This window comes from Cebus imitator, unplaced genomic scaffold (genome assembly GCF_001604975.1).
Source record: "Cebus imitator isolate Cc_AM_T3 unplaced genomic scaffold, Cebus_imitator-1.0 Scaffold162, whole genome shotgun sequence".
NCBI classification, from domain to species: Eukaryota; Metazoa; Chordata; class Mammalia; order Primates; family Cebidae; genus Cebus; species Cebus imitator.
In genome coordinates, this window is record NW_016107477.1 from 4,172,808 (window position 1) to 4,195,428 (window position 22,621).

General features: G+C 37.3%; 1 protein-coding gene across 11 annotated transcripts in view; it reads left to right on the forward strand.

Moving 5' to 3' along the window:
- The window catches only part of ANKRD12 (ankyrin repeat domain 12), a 155,442-nt gene that overhangs the window by 86,370 nt on the left and 46,451 nt on the right, over positions 1-22,621 (forward strand). Inside the window, exon 2 of one of the 11 annotated variants that reach the window (XM_017543944.2) lies at positions 19,922-20,001. The exons of the other annotated variants lie outside the window; for them this stretch is intronic. Within the exon in view, the coding sequence (XP_017399433.1) occupies positions 19,938-20,001 (64 nt within the window). The 5' untranslated portion in view covers positions 19,922-19,937. The remainder of the gene's footprint in view (positions 1-19,921; positions 20,002-22,621) is intronic. 11 annotated transcript variants of the gene reach the window in all.

Here is a 22,621-nt window from a genome sequence, read left to right on the forward strand (position 1 = left end):
TCATGTTACAAATAGGGAAGATTATATGATAACCGTTTTTTTGTGATTGTTGAAAAAAGTTAAAAAATGCTTTTGAAGTAAGAATTTCATATTGACATTAGACAAAGAAGAAAGTCAGGAGATAGTGCATAACAAAGACAATTTTGTGATAATAAAAGCATATAATACAAAGCAGAAATAAAAGTGTATTGTCCTCTTAATTGAATGTAGCTTTTATTGTAGAAAAAAATAAAAAAATAAGAGAAGTGTACTGCCTTAAGCACCACATAACACTGTGAAAATAAATAAAGGAAAAGTTGTTAGAAATGCAAGATAAAATTGACCAGAAACATAATACTAGTTGGAAACTGTTTTTTTGAGCACATGCGGTTTCTTATTAAGTAGAATGTCTCAGTTATAGACAGTGTATACATAACCATTAATACCTGTGTGACGAAACCAGAGTTGTTCTGTGTTCAGTAAAAGTTCATAGTTTTCTTCATTAAAATTGGTAAGAATGAAAATAAATGAATTTAAGAGGAAGTAAAAGCGGATCCAGAGAGATAGGAGCTCAATTAAATGACTGGAAAACAAATTTTCTAAGTATATAAGGAAACAAATGTCCTAATATTTCTAGACAATATAGCAGAATGAAACCAGAGGTTGCTTTTCTGACAAGATTAAATAGACATCTAGCAAATCTAATTAAATAAAAATGAGTGGAGATTTATAAACATCACTGATGAGTAAGAAAATGTGGATAGAATCACAAAAGTATAAAGTGTTTTTTTCAGACTTTAACCAAATGCTTTATATAGATCTTACCAAAAAAAAATTCAAAAATGATAAACAGCAGACAAAGGCACAGAAAGAGGGAATATGAAAGGAAAAAGATCGGAAAACAGAGAGAGAGGTAGGTAGGTGCAGGCACACTCAGATTGCCATACCGTTAAAAAGGTCTAATGGTATAAAAGTATAAACAGCTGCTTTTTTTTTTTTAAGCCTGCAAAATCCTGATACTTTGAGAAGGGAGGACTACAACTAGAAAACTGCAGAACAGTCTTCAGTTTACCACAGTACTTTACATACAGAAGTGCTTGATTAAAAACTGCCCTGTAAAATTGCTAAAGATTTTTTAAAAATAGTATTCGGATGTTAGTGAGCTTGTATTGAAGCTGGCATCATACATTGTTGTTGAGAGTGCTTTCTGGAAAACAATTTCTTAATAAGTGAAAAATTCTAAAAGATACAATCAGAAATGCTATCTATATGTGTGTAAAGCTGTTAACATATTAGTGCTTATAATGCTAAAAATTCAGAATGACTTAAATGCCCCAAAATTGGCAGAGAAATAATCTTTAAAGTTTATGTATCTTGTGTAGCCATTGTGTTTATAAATTTTTCTAATGATATGGTTAAGTATCTTCTATATACTGTATATACCAAAAAATAAGATAATCTACATTTTCCTCTAGTAAGAAATAAAAAATTAGAGAGTCTTGTGTGCTGGGCATGGTGGCATGTTCCTGTAATTCCAGCTACTCCAGGAGCTGAGCCCAAGAGTTTGAGACTAGACTGGGCATTATAGCAAGATCCTGCCTCCAACAAAAAAAAAAGAACACCTCTTCAATAATTAAGAGAGACACCATTGGAAATAAAGATTTTAAAAAGACAAAAGGCTTGTGAACTATTTGAATAAATAAACAATATAGGGATAAAATAGTCATCTATTTAAAGTATTAATTTGACTGGGCAGGGTGGCTTATGCCTATAATCCCAGCACTTTTGAGAAGTCGAGGCAGATAGATTACTCAAGCCCAAGAGTTCAAGACCAGCCTGGGCAACATGGTGAAACCCCATCTCTACAAAAATTAGGCCATGGTGGCATGCATCTGTACTACCAGCTACTTGGGAGGCTGAGGTGGGAGAATGGCATGAGCCCAGGAGGCAGAGGTTGCAAGGAGCTGAGATTGTGCCACTACACTGCAGCCTGGGTGACAGAGCCAGACTAGCTCAANAAAAAAAAAAAAAAAAAAAAAAAAAAAAAAAAAAAAAAAAAAAAAAGTATTAATTCAAATATACATTTGAGATAGGATATGTATTAATGTAGAAATACTAGTTTTTCCCCCACTCTGTCCTGAAATGAGTCCTGAAATGATTTTGTAAAAACTGTTCACATACTTTGACATCAGCAAAGACGTCAAAGATGGTGGTTTTCATCATCACCAGAACCGCCTTTTAGCCACTAATGATTTTTCCATCTTAACTTCTCTATCTACACCCTTGATATACAGTACTTTAGAAATCCAAATATGATGCTACCATAGGAAAATTTGTCTCACATTATAATTACCCATTTACAATTTGTGCTTTTTATAACATAACCACTTACAGTACTTTTAAAAATCCTCATACTTTATTATGAAAATATTCAAATGTGTAACAAAGCTCAAAGAACTGTACAGTCAACATCTTGTACCCACTAACTACATTTAACAATTGTTAACCTTTTGCTCTATTCCTTTATTACACTATCACATATCTATCCATCAGTCCATCTTATTTTTTGATACATTTTATAGTAAGTTGACATTCCTAAGTACTTCAGCGTGCATTTCATTAACTAGAGTTTAAATATTTTTGCAGTACTATGGTTGTGATACAGTTCTTAAGTATTACATATATATGAGTTTTTGAACTTCCTCCACCTGTGTAATCCAACACCATCAAAATACAGAATATTTCCAAGGCTGGGCACGGTGGCTCTTTGGGAGGCTGAGGTAGGTGGATCACCTAAGGTCAGGAGACCAGCCTGGCCAACATGGTGAAACCCCATCTCTACTAAAAATACAAAAAATTAGCCAGGTGTGTGGCACGTGCCTGTAGTCCCAGCTACTCGGGAGGCTGAGGCAGGAGAATCATTTGAACCTAGGAAGTTGCAGTAAGCTGAGATCACACCATTAAACTCCAGCCTGGGCAACAAGAACAAAGCTCCATCTCAAAAAAAAAAAAGCATCCATCTCTCCTGAAAAGTTCCTTGATGCCCCTTCCTGGACAATTCCTGACCCTTTCACTGATCATTTTACACCCATTATGGTAAACATGATTAGACATTATAACTAATGACTGATAAACTTGCGCTGGGGGGGTTTACTGAGAAGCAGGATTTTTACGTAGTCTTTTCACATCAGAAAGGGTGGGTGGAGGAAAAATCTGATTATATAGTAGAGAAATCTAGCAGCACCTAGACTCTGTGATCTGTATTTGTATCATTAAAGGAAGGAGATATGCCCGTATCTGCCTCCAGATGTGCTACCTTAGAGGGATATAACATCACTTGTGTAGTATTACAGCTCAGAATGTATCATCATGAGAAATGCTACTTTTTTATAAAAAGTCAGTTTTATGTCATGAAAGATTAAGAAATGGCAATATCATAAGAGAATAATAAAGGCAGTAGAAATATGCCAGATTATCTGCAGAGATGGTAATTAAAGGCAATACCTGTGTGGCAGGACAAACAGCAAAGCCACTCAGACACTGGAGTGAGGAAGGAAGTGACCTTTAATCGGCTGTGGAGCCTCGGCAGACTTACATTCCAAGAACCAAACTCCCCGAGCAGTTCCTTTCCCTTTTTATGGGCTAACAACCCTACTAGGGAAACTGAGGCGAATCTGTGTCATTGCCCATTGGTTAGGGCTCTGAGCTCACAGTCTCTGGCTTCACTGATTTGCTTATTTATATTCCTTATGTGCAGGAGGGACCAAGGTGAGGATGGCTCACAGGAGCTGGACAAAGGCAGTAAATCACTGGTTGACAGAGGTATTTCCAGGAAGGGGTCTGGATCATGTAAATGTGGAGTATGTTACTCAGTGCTAGGCTCTGGCCAGTAGGGATTAACATCCTTTGCAACATTTTCAAGGTTTATAGATAGAATAGGCACTGGGAACCGAAAAGGAAGTTACCTTCCTAGCCCCTGGGCCTCATTATGGCCTGGTCAGTGGCGTCAGCAAGTCGCCTGACCGATGATTTCAACTTCTTGGTATTTTATGTCTCTTTCCCTCCCTTGTATCAGGAGGGTACAAGGCTGAGAAATAGGGACCTCCTCTCTCACCTGCTCCTTGACTGGATCCTATACTGGAGGGGAAAAATGATTATAAATGACATTATTAGATCATTTAACAAGGAATATGGACAATAGGTTGGTGTCATACCCGTGTAAATATATGAAGTTGACAACTATACTGTGATGACAGAAGAGAATATTCCTGTGTCTTAGGAGATACTAAAGTATATATGGTTATAGGGCCATGATGCATTTAATTTACACTCATACTTCAGAAAAATATATATAATATATATACACATTTATAGAGAGAAAGAAAACAAGTTATAAAGCAAGGAGGTAAAACATTAACTGGATACATCTGGATTACAGATACATAGTGTTTAGTATTTTTTGTTTTTCTAACTTTTTGTGAGCTTGAAATAGTGAATAAAATTAAATATATATACAAATGCCTAAAAGGAGTGACTAAATGACTAAAATAGCAGTAATCATTTTCCTGCTTCCCAGGTTATGATTTTAAAATGTTTTCTATAAAAAGAAAACCAGGATTTCTTAGAAGATGATTCCAGGTCTGGGGCAGGAAATATCTGAGCTTGGAATATCTTAAAATTCCAGATTTCAGGGAAGCTCTCAAAGACTAATACCAGGTCTTATTGAAAGGTGTTAGGAGACAATTCGGAGCAGTTTTGTATTGGCCAAAGATGGGACAATGTGAGCTTCAAGAACAGTATAAATTGCCATGGTTTGAAACCCATCAAATATGTTGAAATCCATGAATTTATAATGATGATTTTCCCCTTTTATTGCTATGTAATAATTTGCATATTTATGGGGTACATGTGAGTTTGTTACATTCAAAGAATGTATAATGATCAGATGAGGATAATTGAGTATCCATCACCTTAAGTGTTACCATTTTTATGTATTGGTATCATTTCAAGTCATCTCTTCTAGTTACTTTCAAATATACATAATGTTGTTGCTAAGTATAGTCACCTTAGTCTGCTATCAAACATTAGAACTTATTTCATCTAACCTTATGATTGTATCCACATGTACCTCTTTTCCTCCCCCCTGCCCAACAATCTGCCTGCCGCTCTCTGGTACCTGCCATTCTAGTCCCTATGTCCATGAGATCAAATTTCTTAGCTTCCATATATGAATGTGAACATGCTGTGTTTGTCTTTCTGTGCCTGATTTATTTCACTTAATCTAATTCCATCCATGTTGCCTAAAATGACATTTTATTCCTTTGTATGGCGGAATAGTACTCTAGCATATATAGCACCACATTTTTTTAATCCATTCATCCACTGAGGGGCATTTAGGTTAATTCCATATTTTTGCTCTTGGGAACAGTGCTGTGATAAACATGTAAGTGCAGGTATCCCTTTGATGTACTGATTTCCTTTCTTTTGGATAGGTAGTAGTGGGATTGCTGGATTGTATTCTATTTTTAGTTTTCTGAGAAATCTCCAAACTGTTTTCCATAGCAGTTGCACTAATTTACATTCCCACTAACAGTGTAAAAGAGGTTCGCTTTTCACCACATACTCACAAGTAACTTTTTGTCTTTGTGATAATGACCATTCTAACTGGGGTGAGATGATATCCCATTGTGATTTTGATCTGTGTTTCCCTGATGATTAGTGATGTCAAGAATTTTTTTTCATATATTGGCTATTTGTGTATCTTTTTTGAGAAATGTCTTCAAGTCCTTTGCCCATTTTAATGGATTATTTGGGGTTTTCTTTATTGTTGAGATATTTGAATTTCTTTTGTATTCTGGATATTAGTTACCTTTCAGATGAATAATTTGCAAATATTTTCTGCCATTCAAGAGGGTCTCTTTACTCTCTTGATTCTTTTTGCTGTGGAGAAGCTTTTTAGTTTGATAGCCCCATTTGTCTACTTTTGTTTTTGTTTCCTGTGCATTTGAGGTCTCCGCTGTAAAATTTTTGCCTAGATCAATGTCCTGAAGAGTTTTCCATGTGCTTTCTTCTAATAGCTTTATAGTTTCAAGTTTCACATTTAAGTCTTTATCTTGGGTTGTCTTGTATGTGGTGAGAAACAGAGATCCAGTTTCATTCTTCTGCATATGGTTATTCAGAATTCCCAGCACCATTAGTTGAAGAGGGTTTACTTTCCTCAATATATGTTCTTGGTGGCTTTGTCAAAGATCATTTGGCTGTAAATGTGCAGATTTATTTCTGGGTTCTCTATTCTGTTTTATTGGTCTGTGTCTGTTTTTATACCAATACCATGCTCTCTCAGTCTGTAATATATTTTGAAGTGATGTCTCCAGCTTTGTTCTATTTGCTCAAGATTGCTTTGGCTATTCAGGCTTTTTGTTGTTGTTGTTCCATGCATGATTTTGGATTGTTCTTTCTATTTCTGTGAAAAATGACATTGATATTTTGATAGGGATTGCATTGAATCTGTAGACTGCCTTGGGCAGCTTGGTCACTGCAATGAAATTTATTCTTCTGATCCATTAGCCTGGGAGGTTTTTACATTTGTTTGTGCCTGCTTCAGTTTCTTTTATCAGCATTTTGTAGTTTTCCTTGTAGAGATCTTTTACCTCCTTGGTTAAAGTTATTCCTAGGTGTTTGTGGTTTTTTTTATAGCTATTGTAGGTGAGATTGTCACTGCCTTTTCTTTTTTTGAGATGGAGTCTTGCTCTGGCGCCCAGGCTAGAGTGCAGTGGCGTGATCTTCGCTCACTGCAACCTCCACCTCCCAGGTTCAAGCGATTCTCCTGCCTCAGACTCCCACGTAGCTGGGATTACAGGCACCCACCACCATGCCTGGCTAATTTTTGTATTTTTAGTAGATAGAGGGTTTCACCATGTTGACCAGGCTAGTCTCAAACTCCTGACCTTGTGATCCACCCCCCTTGGCCTCCCAAAGTGCTAGGATTATAGGTGTGAGCCACTGTGCCGGCCAAGATTGCCTTCTTGATTTTTTTTTCAGCTGTTTCATTATTGGTATGTAAAAATGCTACTGATTTTTGAATTTTGACTTTGTATCCTGCAATGTTACTGAATTTAATTATCAGTTCTGAGAGTGTTCTGTTGGAGTCTTTTGGTTTTTCTAGGTATAAGATGATGTCATGTACAATGAGGGACAGTTTGACTTCCTCTTTTCCAACTTGGATACCTTCTATTTCTTTTACTTGCCTGATTGCTCTGGCTAGGACTTCCAGTACAGTACTTTATTAAATACTGTGAATAGGAGTGGCGAAAGTGGTCATCCTTGTCTTGTTCTAGTTCTTAGAGGAAAGGCTTTCAACTTTTTCCCATTCAGTATGATGTTAGCTGTGAGTTTGTCATATATGCCTTTATTATTTTCAGGTATAGTCCCTTTTTTTATCATGAAAGTGTGTTGAATTTAGTCAAATGTATTTTCTCCTTCTGTTGAGATGAGCATATGGTTTTTTTTCTACCTTTTTATGTGATACATGATGTTTATTGACTTGCATATTTTGAACCATCCTTGCATCCCTGGTATAAATCCCATTTGATCATTTATTATCTTTTCGATGTGCCATTGGATTCAGTTTGCTAGTAATTTGTTGAGGATTGTTAACATCTGTTCATCAGTGATGCTGGCCTATAGTTTTCTTTTTTTGTTGTGTCTTGGTCTGGTTTTGGAATCGGGGTGATGCTGGCTTTGTAGAATGAGTTGGGGAGAATCCCCTCCTCTTCAATATTTTGGAATAGTTGCAGGAAGATTGTTGTTAGTTCTTCTTTGTACTAATTTGTAATTCTTTGTACTTATTTGTAGTAATTCTTTGGTAGGATTCTTCAGTGAGTCCGTCTGGTCCTCAGCTTTTCTTTGTTAGGAGACATTTTATTACTGAATTGGTCTGTTCAGATTTTCTGTTGCTTTCTGCTTTGATTTTGGTAAGTTGTATATTTCCAGGACTGTATCCATTTCCTCTAGGTTTTTCAGTTTGTTGCATATAGTTCATATTAGTCTCTGGTGATTTTTGGTATTTCTGTGGTATCAGTTGTAACGTCTCCTTTTTTATTTCTGATTTTGTTTGGATCTCCTCTCGTTGGTTAGTTAGTAGTTTATCTTTTCAAAAACTGACTTTTCATTCCATAGATCCTTTGCATTTGTGGGTTTTTTTTTTTTTTAAGTCTGTATTTTATTTAGTTCTGCTATGATCTTTATCATTTCTTCTACTAACTTGACGTTTAGTTTGTTTTTGCTTTTTTAGTACCTTGCGGTGTGTGTGTATCACTAGTGTTTATTTGAAATATTTGTTTATTTGATGTGTTTATTGCTCTAAACCCCTTTTTTAGCATTGCTTTTGCTGTGTCCTCAGGTTTTCGTATGTTGTGTTTCTGCTTTCTTAACTTTTTTTTTTCCCCCACACAGTCTAGCTCTGTCACCCAGGTTGGAGTGCACTGGCAGGATCTCGGCTACTACAGCCTCTGCCTCCCAGGCTCAAGAGTTTCTCCTGCCTCAGCCTCCCAAGTAGCTGGGACTACAGATGCATGCCACCATGCCTGGCTAATTTTTGTACTTTTTTAGTAGATATGGGGTTTCTCCATGTTGGCCAGACTGGTCTTGAATTCCTGACCTCAAGTGATCTGCTCACTTCGGCCTCCCAAAGTGCTGGGATTACAGGCATGAGCCACTGCATTTAGCCTCTGCTTTCATTTGTTTCAAGAATTTTTTTTAATTTCCATGTTAATTTCTTCATTGACCTAGTGGTTATTCATGAGCATGTTGTTTAATTTTTGTGTATATGTATAGTGTTCAGAGTTCCTCTTGGTATTGATTTCTAGTTTTATTCCATTGTGGTCTGAGAAAGTACTTAGTTTGATTTCAAGTTTTAAAAATTTGTTGAGGCCAGGCGTGGTGGCTCATGCCTATAATCCCAGCACCTTGGGAAGCCAAGGTTAGTGGATCATGAGGTCAGGAGATCAAGACCATCATAGCTAGCACAGTGAAACGCTGTCTCTACTAAAAATGCAAAAAATTAGCCAGGCATGGTGGCACATACTTGTAATCCCAGCTACTCAGGAGACTGAGGCAGGAGAATCGTTTGAACCCAGGAGGCGGAGGTTGCAGTGAGCCGAGGTCTCGCCATTGCACTCCAGCCTGGGCAACAGGGCGAGGCTCCATCTCAAATAAAAAAAAAATTGTTAAGACTTGTTTTGTGGCCTAATGTGGTCAGTCACATGTTCCATGTGCTGATAAGAAGAATGTGTATTCTGCAGTTGTTGAATAAAATGTTCCAAAAGTGTCTGTTAGGTCCTTTGGTCTGAAGTCCAGTATAAGTCCAGTGTTTGTTTATTTTCTGTCTAGATGATCTGTCTAATGCTGAGAGTGGTGTGTGGAAGTCCCCCACCACTGTTGTGTTGGAATCTTTCTTTGTATCTAGGAGTATTTGCTTTATAAATCAGGGTACTGCAGTGTTGGGTGCATATATTGTTTTGAAGTGTTATATTCTCTTGCTGTAATGATCTCTTTATATGATTACCTTCTTTGTCTTTTTTTAAACTTTTTGACTTAAAGATATTTTATTTGATATAATTGTAGCTAGTCTTGCTTGCTTTTGGTTTCTATTTGCATGGAATATCTTTTTCTGTCACCTTATTTTCAGTCTGTATGTGTCCTCACAGGTAAAATATATTTCTTATAGGCAGCATATAGTTAGATCATGGTTTTTTTATCCATTCTGCCAGTCTGTGTCTATTAAGTGGAGAATTTAACCCATTTACATTCAGTGTTATTGGTATGTAAAGTTTTGCTTCTGTTGTATTGTTGTTTTCAGGTTATTTTGTAAATTATTAATTTGTTCCTTTTTCTCTTGATTGTCATTGTTTGCTGATTTTCTGTGGTACTACCATTTGATTATTTTCTCCTCATGTATATTTGCTTTAACAGTGAGTTTCATATTTTCAGGTGTTTTCGTGGAAGTAACTGTTGCCCTTTCACTGCCAGGTTTAGGACTCCCTTGAGCATTTCTTGTAAGGCAGGTCTAGTGGTGATGAATTTTCAGTATTTGCTTGTCTGGGAAAGATTTTATTTCTCCTTTGTTTATAAAGGATAATTTTGCTGGATGACATTTTCTTTCTTTCAGTACTTTTATTATAATTTTCTATTGTCTCCCGGCCTATAAGGTTTCTGCTGAGATGTCCACTGGCAGTCTGATGGTGGTGTGGGGTTGCCCCTCTATATGTGACTGGAAGCTTTTCCCTCAGTGTTTTTAGAATTTTTTCTTTGTTATTGACTTTAGACAGTTGGACTATAATGTGCTGTGGAGACCTTTTTGCATTGGAGATCACTGGGCCTCCTGTATCTGGATGTCTGAATCTCTTGCTAGACTTGGGAAGTTTTCATCTGCTATTTTGATAAATAGGGTTTTTTTAAATCCCTTTTGTTCTCTCCTCACCTTTGGGGATACCAGTAATTCATATATTTGGTTGCTTATAGTATCCCATATATCACAAAGAATTTGTTCTTTCTTTTTTTATTTTACCTGGGTTGTTTCAAAAGACCTGGCTGTGGGTTTTTTTGTTTTGTTTTGTTTTTTGGGGTTTTTTTTCGTTTGTTTGAGACAGTGTCTGGCTCTGTTGCCAAGGCTGGGGTGCAGTGGTGTGCTCTTGGCTCACTGCAACCTCCACCTCCCAGGTCCTAGCAATTCTTGTGCCTCAGCCTCCCGAGTAGCTGGGATTACTGGTGTGCACCACCACACCAGGGGTTTTTTGTTTTTTTGTTTTTGCATTTTTAGTAGAGACAGGGGTTTTACCATGTTAGCCAGGCTGGTCTCAAACTTCTGGCCTCAAGTGACCCACCCACCTCCACCTCCCAAAGTGCTGGGATTACAGATGTGAGCCACTGTGTTTGGCCAAGACCTGTTTTCAAGTTCTGAGATTGTTTCTTCTGCTTGGGCTAGTCTGCTGTTCAAGTTTTTTAGTGTATTTTGTATTTCATTCAAGGAATTCTTCGGTTCCGGAATTTTTGTTTTGTTCCTTTTTATGAAATCTCTCTGATAAACTTCTCATTCTTATCTTGAATGGTTTTTCTAATTTCTTTGTATTGTTTCTGGGATTCTCTTATATCTCACTGAGATTCCTTAGTATCATAGTTTTGAATTTTTTCCTCTTGAATTTTTCTTGAATTTCTTTTATTTTTGGTTGGGATTCGTTGCTTGGAATTACTGTGTTTTGTGGGCGTGTCATATTTCCTTGCTTTTTCATGTTTCTTGTGTCCTTATATTGATACCTGTGCATCTGGTGTAATAGTCACTTCTTCCAGTTTTTTGAATTTGCTTTCATAGGGGAGAGCTTCTTCCCGAAGATATATCAATATTGTTAGTTGGATAGGGCCCTTTGGCTTTGATTCTGGGTGTGTGTGGTAGTGTAGTATAATCTCTGATTTCTTTGGCTATAAACAATGTCACTGGTAACTGATTTCCTTGGTGCTTTAGGGTGCACTTGTCAGTGGAGCTTATGGTGAAGTTTTGCTAGGGACAGACATGCCAGGTGGGCCAGTCTTTGGCCCCAGTGGTGGGCTGAGCATGCCTGATTCTGAGTCCCAGCCCAGCATATTCTGGCACTGATGTTACCAGGACCAGGTGGGTCAATTCTTGGACGTCCAGGTAGCTTGCTTAGATGCCAGTAGCGGCACAGTGGGCTGGGCAGGTGAGCAGGTTCTCAGGTCCCTGGGTAGCCAGTGTGGTATGGGCAGTGCCAGTGGTGGGATGATCCCCTGGATTCTAACTGGTGCATGCTGGTATTGTTGGCAGTGGCCGTGGTGCAAAGTCACTACACGGCCACAGACACAACTTTGAGGCTCTCTCACCCTCTTCAGCAGCAGAGCCACACAGAGTGGAGGAGTCCACCCTTTGTACACAAGACCCAGCAGAAAGGCCTCACAGGCCTAGACATGCAGCCCTCTGTTTCACTCACCCCAGCTTCCAGTGGTAGCAGCAGCAGCTGTGTCTGCAGTGGTTTTTGGAGGGGGAGAAAGGATTCCACTCTACATGTGAGCCCAGGCACAGAAGCTGCTCCACCAGTGAGAGGGGGGTTTCACTCTCAACAAGGCTGAGCACAGAGTTTGTGTCGCTGCTGGTGGTGGGGTCACTTTTCACAGCTCTGTACAGGGAGCTCTGGTCTCTAGAGAGCCTGTGCTTTAGTTTCCTTTGTCCCACAGGCTGCCTTTTTGGCACACTGCACCATCCTTTCCCTGGAGAGTACTTTGGTACACTGCACCATCCTTTCCCTGGAGAGTACTTTCCAACCCCATAGCACTTTTGGGTCCAGCTGGCACTGTGCCACTATAGCCTTCTGGGTGGAGACTGGGAGAATGTCAATGGAAGCTCTTAGGATGTGGAGATATGGGGGCTATGGATCCAGGGCAGGATGAAGTCGCAAGACAACTGGGCTCTCGCGGTGGTTCCCAGCTGTAGCCACTTAGATACCAGAGGCAGGGAGAGGGGGTAGTGACCCAGTGCAAGTTTCCTGTCTGGTGCAATGCTTTTGCAGGGTCTCCAAATCACTGCCCACATTGGTTTCAGGGTTGATGTGGGTAGAGGAGCTCTTCTGTGGTTCAGATTGTAGCAGTTTGTGATAAGGTTATAGACCACTACAGTTCTCACTTACCCTTTCCCCTGCCCCAGTATTGAACCTCTCACGGCTGCAGATCTCAGACAGGTAGGCTGCTTGGTTTCTGTCCCTTCTCTGACTCAGGTATTTCCTGTGACTTCTCTGTTTAACTTCAATGTTTTCTTCCTAGATACCCTATTCAACGTATGATTACCTGTTTGTAATTTTGGCTCACTCTGGTGAGGGTGGGCGTCTGATGTCTCTAGTCTGCTGTCTTGCTTAATTGTTTATAAGTTAAAAAATTAATTCATTGTTGTTAGAGGATGACAGAGAACCAGTTTGTCATCTTAAAAAATAAGCCAATAGCTAGGCATAATTATACATACCTGAAGTCTCAGTTATTTAAGAGGCTGAGTTGGCAGAATCTCTTGAGGCCAGCCTGGGCAACATAGAAAGATCATGCCTGTTAACAAAAACAAAAATGTAATTTGAAGACAAAATCATTTGTCTTGCCTTCATTACATGAACTCTGTCACTGGATAATTTCATAATAGGTAAGGAGAAGTATCTTTATAATAATCCAGCAAAAAAGAAAAAAAATTAATATTTTGCAGTAATTAATATATCTAAGCATTGAATATCAACAGTTGCTAACACTAAAGAGAAAGAAAAAGAATATACTATATTCTTGCACACCTGATGACAGAATATACTGTATTCCTACTGTGGTCTTGTCAAAGGGATCAAACCTTAGTGTTTCCATCCTCAGGATTCAGCTACCAATTTACAGGAAACGCGAAGTTTAGTGGAGCAAGTTGAACTATACCAGGAGTATGCAGTAAGCAAGTTCCAGATTGCGAGAAAGCTAAACAGCTTTGATTCTTCAACAGATACTTTTTGTGGAAAAGAAACAAGAAGACCATGCAGAAAAAAATAATAATAATTTAAAAGGCACATCAGACTTTTAATGGGCAAGACTGAAAAATATGTGTTTAATAGGTGATTTATTCTTCTCTGGGAAAATTTCATAGAAAACTCAGGTGAGATAAATGGCATGATATCCAGATATTGAGGAATTTTTTTTTAAGTTCTAAGAAATTCTTAAGATTATATATTAAGGGAAAACCCTGATATGTTTTCTATGCTTTTGGGAAGGGATCAGCAATAGTGATAGTTCTTGTGTGTAACTTAGGAAACAGTCAGGGCTTCCACTAAGTTATCACCCATCCAAAAGTGGAACTAACTATAGGAATAGGAGACAGGGAAAGTGGGGAATGAAGAAGAAAAATATAACAATGGTAAAGGATTGACATCGATATCTGAAGGAAATAATGAATGCAGCTAAAACTATAGAAAAAACTGCGAAGGTGGCAACTTTGGTTTTAGTATCCATTTTCAACTTTTTAGTGTTCAGTAAAAATAAGGGAACTAACAACCCTCCAAGATTGCCTAAAAAAGGAAGAGAATGATCAATTTGAACAAACAGAATGTTAATCTACCTAAATAAAACTATTAGAGGAAACAGCTTCAACAGCAACAAAAATGGGCCCTTAAGAAATTCAAGTACAGCATAAAAATACTTTTCTGAACTAAAAATTCAGTTGAGGAGAGAGATCCAAGATGGCTGATCACTAGCAGCTCGGCATTGTAGCTCCCACTGAAAGAGCAGAGAACGAGAGGACGCCACACTTTCAGATCAATTTTTGTTGCTCAAGCACCAGGAGATTCCCAGCGGAGGAGCCCCACGTGTTGCCAGCGCGACTCTTGAGGCCGGTGAAGCGGTTTTGCCGCTGCCTTGGAGTGGCAGTTCTTGGTGCAGAGTCAGAAAAGCACCATCAATCTTAAAGCCGCTGTTTTGGCCGGCGCAGTGGGTTGCTCAGATTCTAGCACCGGGAATCAACAAGTTGGATGTCCATTCAGAAACCCAACTATAAAGACAGTAATTATAAAGACCACAGATGGATAAATCTATAATGAAGGGAGGAAACCAGCCTAAAAAGGCTGAGAATACCCAAAATCAGAACGCCTCTCCCTCTACAGGGGATCACAGTTCCTCATCAGCAACAGAACAAGGCCTGATGGAGAAAGACTGTGTTCCATTAGCAGAAGCAGGCTTTAAAAAGTGGATGATAAACTTCTGGGAATTAAAAGAACTTGTTCTAACCCAATGCAAAGAAACTAAGAACTTTGAAAAAAGATTTGACGAAATGTTAAAAATAACACAATTTAGAGAGGAATGTAAGTGAATTAATGGAGCCGAAAAATACAACACGAGAACTTCGTGAACTATGCACAAGTTTTAACAGCCGAATTGATCAAGCAGAAGAAAAGATATCAGAGGTCGAAGACCAACTTCATGAAATAAAACAAAAAGACAAGATTAGAGAAAAAAGGATGAAAAAGAACGAGCAAAGTCTCCAAGAAATATGGGACTACGTGAAAAGACCTAATCTACGTTTGATAGGTGTATCTGAATGTGACGAAGAGAATGAATCTAAGCTGGAAATTACGCTTCAGGATATTATTCAGGAAAACTTTCCCAACCTAGCAAGGCAGGACAATATTCAACTCCAGGTAATACAGAGACCACCACAAAGATATTCCTCAAGAAGACCAACCTCAAGGCACATAATCGCCAGATTCACCAGGGTCGAAATGAAAGAGAAAATACTGAGGGCAGCCAGAGAGAAAGGTCAGGTTACCCATAAAGGGAAGCCCATCAGACTCACAGCAGATCTCTCAGCAGAAACCCTACAAGCCAGAAGAGAGTGGGGGCCAATATTCAACATCCTTAAAGAAAAGAACTTTCAACCCAGAATTTTACATCCAGCCAAACTAAGCTTCATAAGCGAAGGACAAATAAAATCTTTTGTGAACAAGCAAGCACTCAGAGATTTCATCACCATCAGGTCTGCTTTACAAGGGCTTCTGAAAGAACCACTACAAATAGAAAGGAACAACCAGTATCAGCCTTTCTAAAAAATGCCAAAAAATAAAGAACATCAACATAATTAAGAAATTGCATCAACTAATGGGCAAAACAGCCAGCTAACATTAAATGACAGTATCAAACTCACATATATTGTTATTAATTCTAAATTTAAATCGACTAAATCCCCCAATCCAAAGACACAGACAGGCAAAAAAAGCCAAGACACATTGGTATGCTACATCCAGATCCATCTCACATGCAAGGATACACAAAGACTCAAAGGGATGGAGAAAAATTTACCAACCAAATGGAGAGCAAAAATAAATAAATAGAAAGCAAGAGTTGCAATTTTTGTTGATAAAATAGACTTCAAAGCAACAAAGATCAAAAGAAGCAAAGAAGGATATTACATAAAGATAAAAAGGATCAATGTAGCAAGAAGAGCTAAAGCTCCTAAATATATATGCACCCAATACAGAAATACCCAGATATATAAGACTTATAAAGAGACTTGGACTCCCACACAATAATAGTGGGAGACTTACAGATCAATGAGACAGAAAGTTAACATCGATATTCAGGACTTGAACTCAGATCCGGAACAAGTAGACTTAACGTTCATAGAACACTTAAAATACACAAAATATACACTCTTATCAGTACTACATCACACGTATTTACAGGTTTAAGTGAAATATTGGTTGGCTGCTTGTTAATTATTTTCTTCCCTCATTTTTTTTTAATGTCTCTATTATTAAACACAATTACAGGCATACCCATTTTTAGCCTGCATTCTAGCCCGGGCAATAAAGCAACACCCCTGTTCTCTCTCCCTCTTCCTCTTTCTTCCTTTCCTTTATTCTTTTCTTTTTCTTTTATTCTTTTTCTTTCTTTCTCTCTTTCTTCAAAAAAAAAAAAAAAAAAAAAACTTTACCCCTCTGAGTCTCAGTTTCCTCATTTGTAATATGAGAACAGTAATATCTAGACTATAAGATTTTTGTGACGGTAAAGTGAAGTGATACAAATAAAACTATCTTTTAATCTGTAAGTGAAAATTCAAAAAAAAAAATTCAGTTGATGAAGTGGGAGATGGTCACTGTGGAGACTTAAATTATTCAATTGGAGACTTCAATTATTAGACCGGAAAAATCACGTAAGATAATCTTCACAACATAGAGTGAAAGTACAAAGAGAATCATGAAAGAAAAGGGAAAAGACTTAGGGAATAGGTCTAGGAGACCTAGCAGAGATAACATGTGAATAATATAGGAACTTTAAAAGGAGAAAAAGAAACAAATGTAAGATAGGCAATATTTATGCAAATAATAGAAGTTTTTTTTGAGTTGAAAAAAAGCCTATCAGTTTTGAAGTTGAGAGAGCTTCAGTTTGATTGATGAAATCACACATGCATACCCCTTGACATACATTGGCCAGATTCTTTAGCTCTGAAATGACAAGTTATGGGCAAAGAAATACTGTCAGGTTGGCATTGGTCTTCTGATATGCAATAGTGGAAGATAGACTACTGAGAGAAAAGAAGTGCAACGTAAGAATCCTGTACCCAGCCAAGATGTTATTCACCTGTCAGGGTAAAAGAATAATTGCAAACATTTAAAGATTTTAAAGGCATATAAATACATATATTTCTTACATTTAAAAAAAAAAATAGTGGGAGAATAAACCAACAACTTACAAAGTGGTTACCTAATAAAGAAAAGGGTAAAAAGGGAGGGTTATGCAAATTTTACCATCTTTCTGAAAACAGCCTAGCAATAGCTAACAAAACTCAAAGGCCCTAGAGATACATACATGAAATATCTATCAAGGCAATGATAGAATAAGAACAAGATCTTCAAAATGATACAGGGATGGGGTGAATGGAGGTGCAAATTGGTTAAAGATTGATGGTCAGTAGAGCTGAGACAAACATTCTGTTCACTTTTGTGTAAGTACAAAATTTATCACAAAAATGTTCTTTAAAATACTTGTGCTTCATGATCTAGCAGTCAAACTTGTGGGAATATCCTATGTTGTTTATAGCATTCTTTTTAGGGGCAAAAAAATTATAGCCATCACTAAGGGATTGGTTGATTAAATCAGTGTATAGCCACACCATAAACTATTGGACAGCCATGAAAAAGCATGTCAATCAATGCATTGCTTGGAGTTGGAGGGTTACTTGAAGACATTTTTATAAGATATTGTTGAGTTAGAAAAATCAAGATGAATAGTTACATCTCATTTTTGTAAAATGAACAGTTTTTAAAATCTGTATGTACATATGTTTGTGTAAAATTTTATTAGCATGGAGCAAAATCTGGAAGGATATACACCAGGCCACTAAAGAGGCATGTCTTAGGGAGCTTGTGGCAGAGGAATGATGATTTGGGTCTATGGAAAGATTGAAGTAGAGTTGGACACAATCATTGATAATTTTTTTACACATAAATTTACAACACTTAACAAAATCTTCTCCTGCCCTGCATCCCTGTTTATTGAATCATTTATGCCCTTGCCTTTACAACTAAGCTTCTAAAGGTACATTATATACTGACTGTCCTCCATGGAACCTAGTTTCATTAAGATTGAACATGCTGTCACTGCCAGATCCCTTAGTCATATTTCAGTCCTTATCCTTTGAAATTCTCCATAGAATTTGACATTGTTGACCATAATTTCTAAAATCATCTTGCCTTGGTTTCTGGGACAAAGTTCTCCTTGGCTTTCATCCAGCTCCCCAGACTATTCCTTCTCAGTTTCCTCCTAGATTCATGTCTTCATAGCTTCCCCATTTCCTTTCCATAAACATCCCTGTGTTGGTTTTCCCAAGATTTTTACTTTCCGAGCCCTATTCTCATGCTGCATAGTGTCTCAAATAAATTTCACCCACACTTAGAGTTTTTGCTATCATTTATATAATGATGATTTTCAAATACATCTATCTCAGACATTTTTCTTAAGCTTCAAACTTTGGCTGCCCTCTGAATATTTCCACTTGGATTCCCTCAGCGAAATCTCAAAAATCGGCATACCCCCACCATTACACTCCTGTTGTTTTATTTATCTTAACGTAACAACGTTCATCTGTGCATATAAGTCATACACGCAAGAGCCATCCTAAAATCCTCTCCTTCCTTCCTTTCAGTTATTCAACTGCTATTTTTGAGCACTCATGGGTTAGGCATTGCTTAGATACTGAGGATACAGCTGATGAAGAAAATGGAGAAAACATAATTCAGTAACCCCTGTGAATTTCAGCTTTCAAAATATTTGTAAGTCCATCTATCAGTTAAAAGTTGAGAGTCTTTGAATGTTTTCATTCAATCTAAACTGGAATCAATAATATAATAGCTGAAATTGCATTAACTTCTGTGGAAAAGTAAGAAAGTAACATTTTAAGGCTGGATGCAGCAGCTCATGCTTGTAATCCTAGCAATTTGGGAGGCCAAGGTGGGTGAATTGCTTGAGTCCAGGAGTTCATGTCTATCCTGGGCAACATGCTGAAACCCCATGGCTACAGAAGATACAAAAATTAGCCTGGCATGGTGGCATGTGCCTGGAGTCCCAGCTATTCAGGGCAGGGCTGAGATAAGAGAATCACTTGGGCCTGTGAGGTCGAGGCTACTGTGAGCTGTGTTTGTACCGCTATATGCCAGTCTGGGCAAGAAAGTGAGACCCTGTCTCAAAAAAAAAAAAAAGGAAGGCCAGGTGCATGGCCTGTAATCTCAGCACTTTGGGAGGCTGTGGTAGTCGGATGGCCTGTAATCCCAGCACTTTGGGAGGCTGTGGTAGGCGGATTGCCTGAGATCAGTAGTTCGAGACCAGTCTGGCCAACATGGTGAAACCTCATCTTTAATAAAAATACAAAGAAAATTAACCAGGCATGGTGGTGGTATGTACCTGTAATCCCAGCTACTCGGGAGGCTGAGGCAGGGGAATTCGTTGAACCGGGGAGGTGGAGGTTGCAGTGAGCCGAGATCGTGCCACTGCAGTCCAGCCTCTGGGACAGTGTGAGACTCTGTCTCAAAAAAAAAAAAAAAAAAGGAAAGAAAATAAGATTTTTTAAAATATTGTATGTTAACTCTATTATGCTAGTCTAAATATTACATATTTGGCTGCCCTTTGGATATTAAAAATCTCAAAAATCAGCTACTAATTTTCATTATCCTCTGAAATGTGTAGCTGTGAAAAGCAGCTTTTGTTATAAACTTGCTTTTAGAAAGAAGTGCTGCAACAAATTTTCTCATGGAAGAGGAAAGATATTTTATTTGAACTTACATGTTTAATTAGTACAGAACACATCTTCTAGAACCTTTTTACTTTTCACTTATCTTGATTGATTCATGTGTTCATCAGCTATGTATTGATTTTTCAGAACATTTATTTTCCACATGGTGAATGTGCCTGAATTATTGCTTGATCAGAGTCCCTCAAGGAATGATACAAAAATCATCAGTAAGTATCACATAAAGATTTTGGAGTTGCTGGAAAAGACTGATGAAAATACCCAAAATTTATTACATAATTTACATGAGGTCCTTGTTAGATTTAACTGTACCAAACTTTAATCTACATTCAGAACATACTAGTATATAAACATATAACTGCCTATAGATGTTTGTATATATGAAGCCTGATAGCATTATCTAATACAGCACATCATCTATGTGACAGATACACTTTAAATGTTGCAGAGTTAAAGAATAATCAAGACTATGAATTTCAGAACTTAATAATTTGGAGTAAGTAAAAGGGTGTCATGTATATAGCATTCTACATGTGGTTTATTCCATTAATCATTGTGCTTTATGCCAGTGCTACTTAGAGTAGCCTTTCCATTAACGTTTGTTACAAGCCCTCAAGATAAAGAGCTTGTGCCAGAATGTCAATCAGTACACTCCTTCCTTCATCAGAAAGGAAAAAATACTATGGAAAAAAATGTCCACTAAAATAAGCAATGTGCTTAGTGATGTAATTGATTTCCATGTTTGGTACCAGCTCCTTATTTTATTATAGGTTAGTAAACAATTTGCAGGTCAGAATATGTTCATGGACCACACTTTGAGTAGCAGTTTTATGTCTTGTGTATCAGACATTTATGATATTGTTGCAGGAATACAGTCCTGGCTAATACAGCTTATTTGTGTATAAATGTTTGGCACTTTTAGATTTGCATAATTCTTTAGTCTTTTTTCCTCTAACTTCTGCCCTTTTCCCTTAGTCTAATTCCACGTTACCTTCCTGTATCGAAATTCTGTCCAGCAATAGTGTTTTCTACAAATGATTGCTTCTTGCTACCATGCAAGAACTCAGTTATATTCAGAGAGCCAGACCTTGCTCATAAATCATAATTATGGAAATGGAGAAGTAGGTAACTTGTGTCACATAACACCCCCTCCCATACTTTCTGACACTTATTAATTGCCAAAGTGGAGATTTTGTTAACAACTTTGCCAGATACTGGTTTTATTACTTAGAGTGTCTAATGAACAGAGTTTAAAATGCCAGTCATTATCAAAAGAGCTATTCATCATTTTCTGCCTTACCTTGTCGATAAACTGGCTTTGTTTATAAAGCGGCTGCTATAAACATTCCTCACTTGCATAGTTCAACTCAACCAAGAAAATGCTCCATCAACAAATAGACAAGCTACTTTTAAGAGTTTACTGAAGGCAGATTAGGATACTTGAAATTACAGTAATATGTTGGTACCCACTGGTTTACTGAGTGCATTTCTGTGTCTTAAAATGACCAGGACTTTGAAGCCTAATTTTCTCAGTGTTACAACAGTAAATTGTACATTTATAAATATTTTGTTATAATTTGTACAACTTATTTCATCAGTTTTATATTTCAGGAACTGTGAAAATATGACTATTGGTACATGCTTACGTGGAGTTCTAATAGTTAATAAGAGAGCAAAAAAATTATTTAAGTCAAAATATACCAGAATTTTTTATCAAATGGATTATGTGATGTTAACAGTTAACCATAAGTAGGGAGAAGTGTCAGCTTAGGAAGTTTTAAAGTAAACTTTTTAACCTAGAAGCATAAAGACTACAAGAAGAGGTTACATTGTGTTTTTAGTGTGTCCAAATATGTATCAATAAATTTGATCATTGGGAATCTAGACTCAATAGAGCTTTTTTTTTTTTTTTTTTTTTTTTTTTTTATAAAAATGTTTTTTTTTTTTTTTTTTTTTTTTTTAAAAGACGGGGTTTCACCATGTTGGTCAGGCTGATCTTGAATTCCCAACCTCAGGTGATCCACCTGCCTCGGCCTCCCAGAGTGCTGGCATTACAGGCGAGAGCCATCACGCCTGGCAATAGAGCACGTTATAGAGTAGTTTGCATATTAGTATACCTAGAATAAAAGATTATTTCATTTAACATGTAGCCAAAATGTAAATAGTATTTTATTTTTGTTCTTTCTAAATGATGTTGTAGTAGCTTCCAGTGTATTTGTTAGATAAGAAGACTTCAGGCTTAATAAAAAAAAAAAAATCACAATCCATTGGTAACCCAAGAATCTTGTTTTATTTAACTAGAACTACTAGCAAACTCCTTGATTAAGCCTATTTCCAAGGTTGTTGAATAGCAGCAAGCATCCTGCTTGATGTTCAGCATCTTTGTCACATATCCCTGTGGTATGAGTGCTTGGAAAAATTAGGCACTTAGGTGTCTATGATGTGCAGAGGGCTGAGCATACAGCATGATAGGCAATGAGGTATTCTTTGATTTAATGAACACTAAAAAGTGTTTTGCAGCTTTACTTTTCCTCCTCTGCTACAGCATATGTGGTGTGTTTTCCATACAGATTTCTGAATCTTAGTTTGTTAAACTTTTTAAATGTGAATACCACCAACTTGCTTCTACCTCTGTCTTAAGCAAACAGAACACATACAAATGTAGGTTAATTATATCAGCCAACTCCAAAGCCTCAGAGTTTTAAATTCCATGTAGAATAATATTTAAAAAAGAAAAATAGATGTCAATGTTATGTAGAGGAACAAAGGAACAAAATTGCAAATACCTAAATTAATGTACGAAATCACTTTTAGCAGTGTCTATAAGTC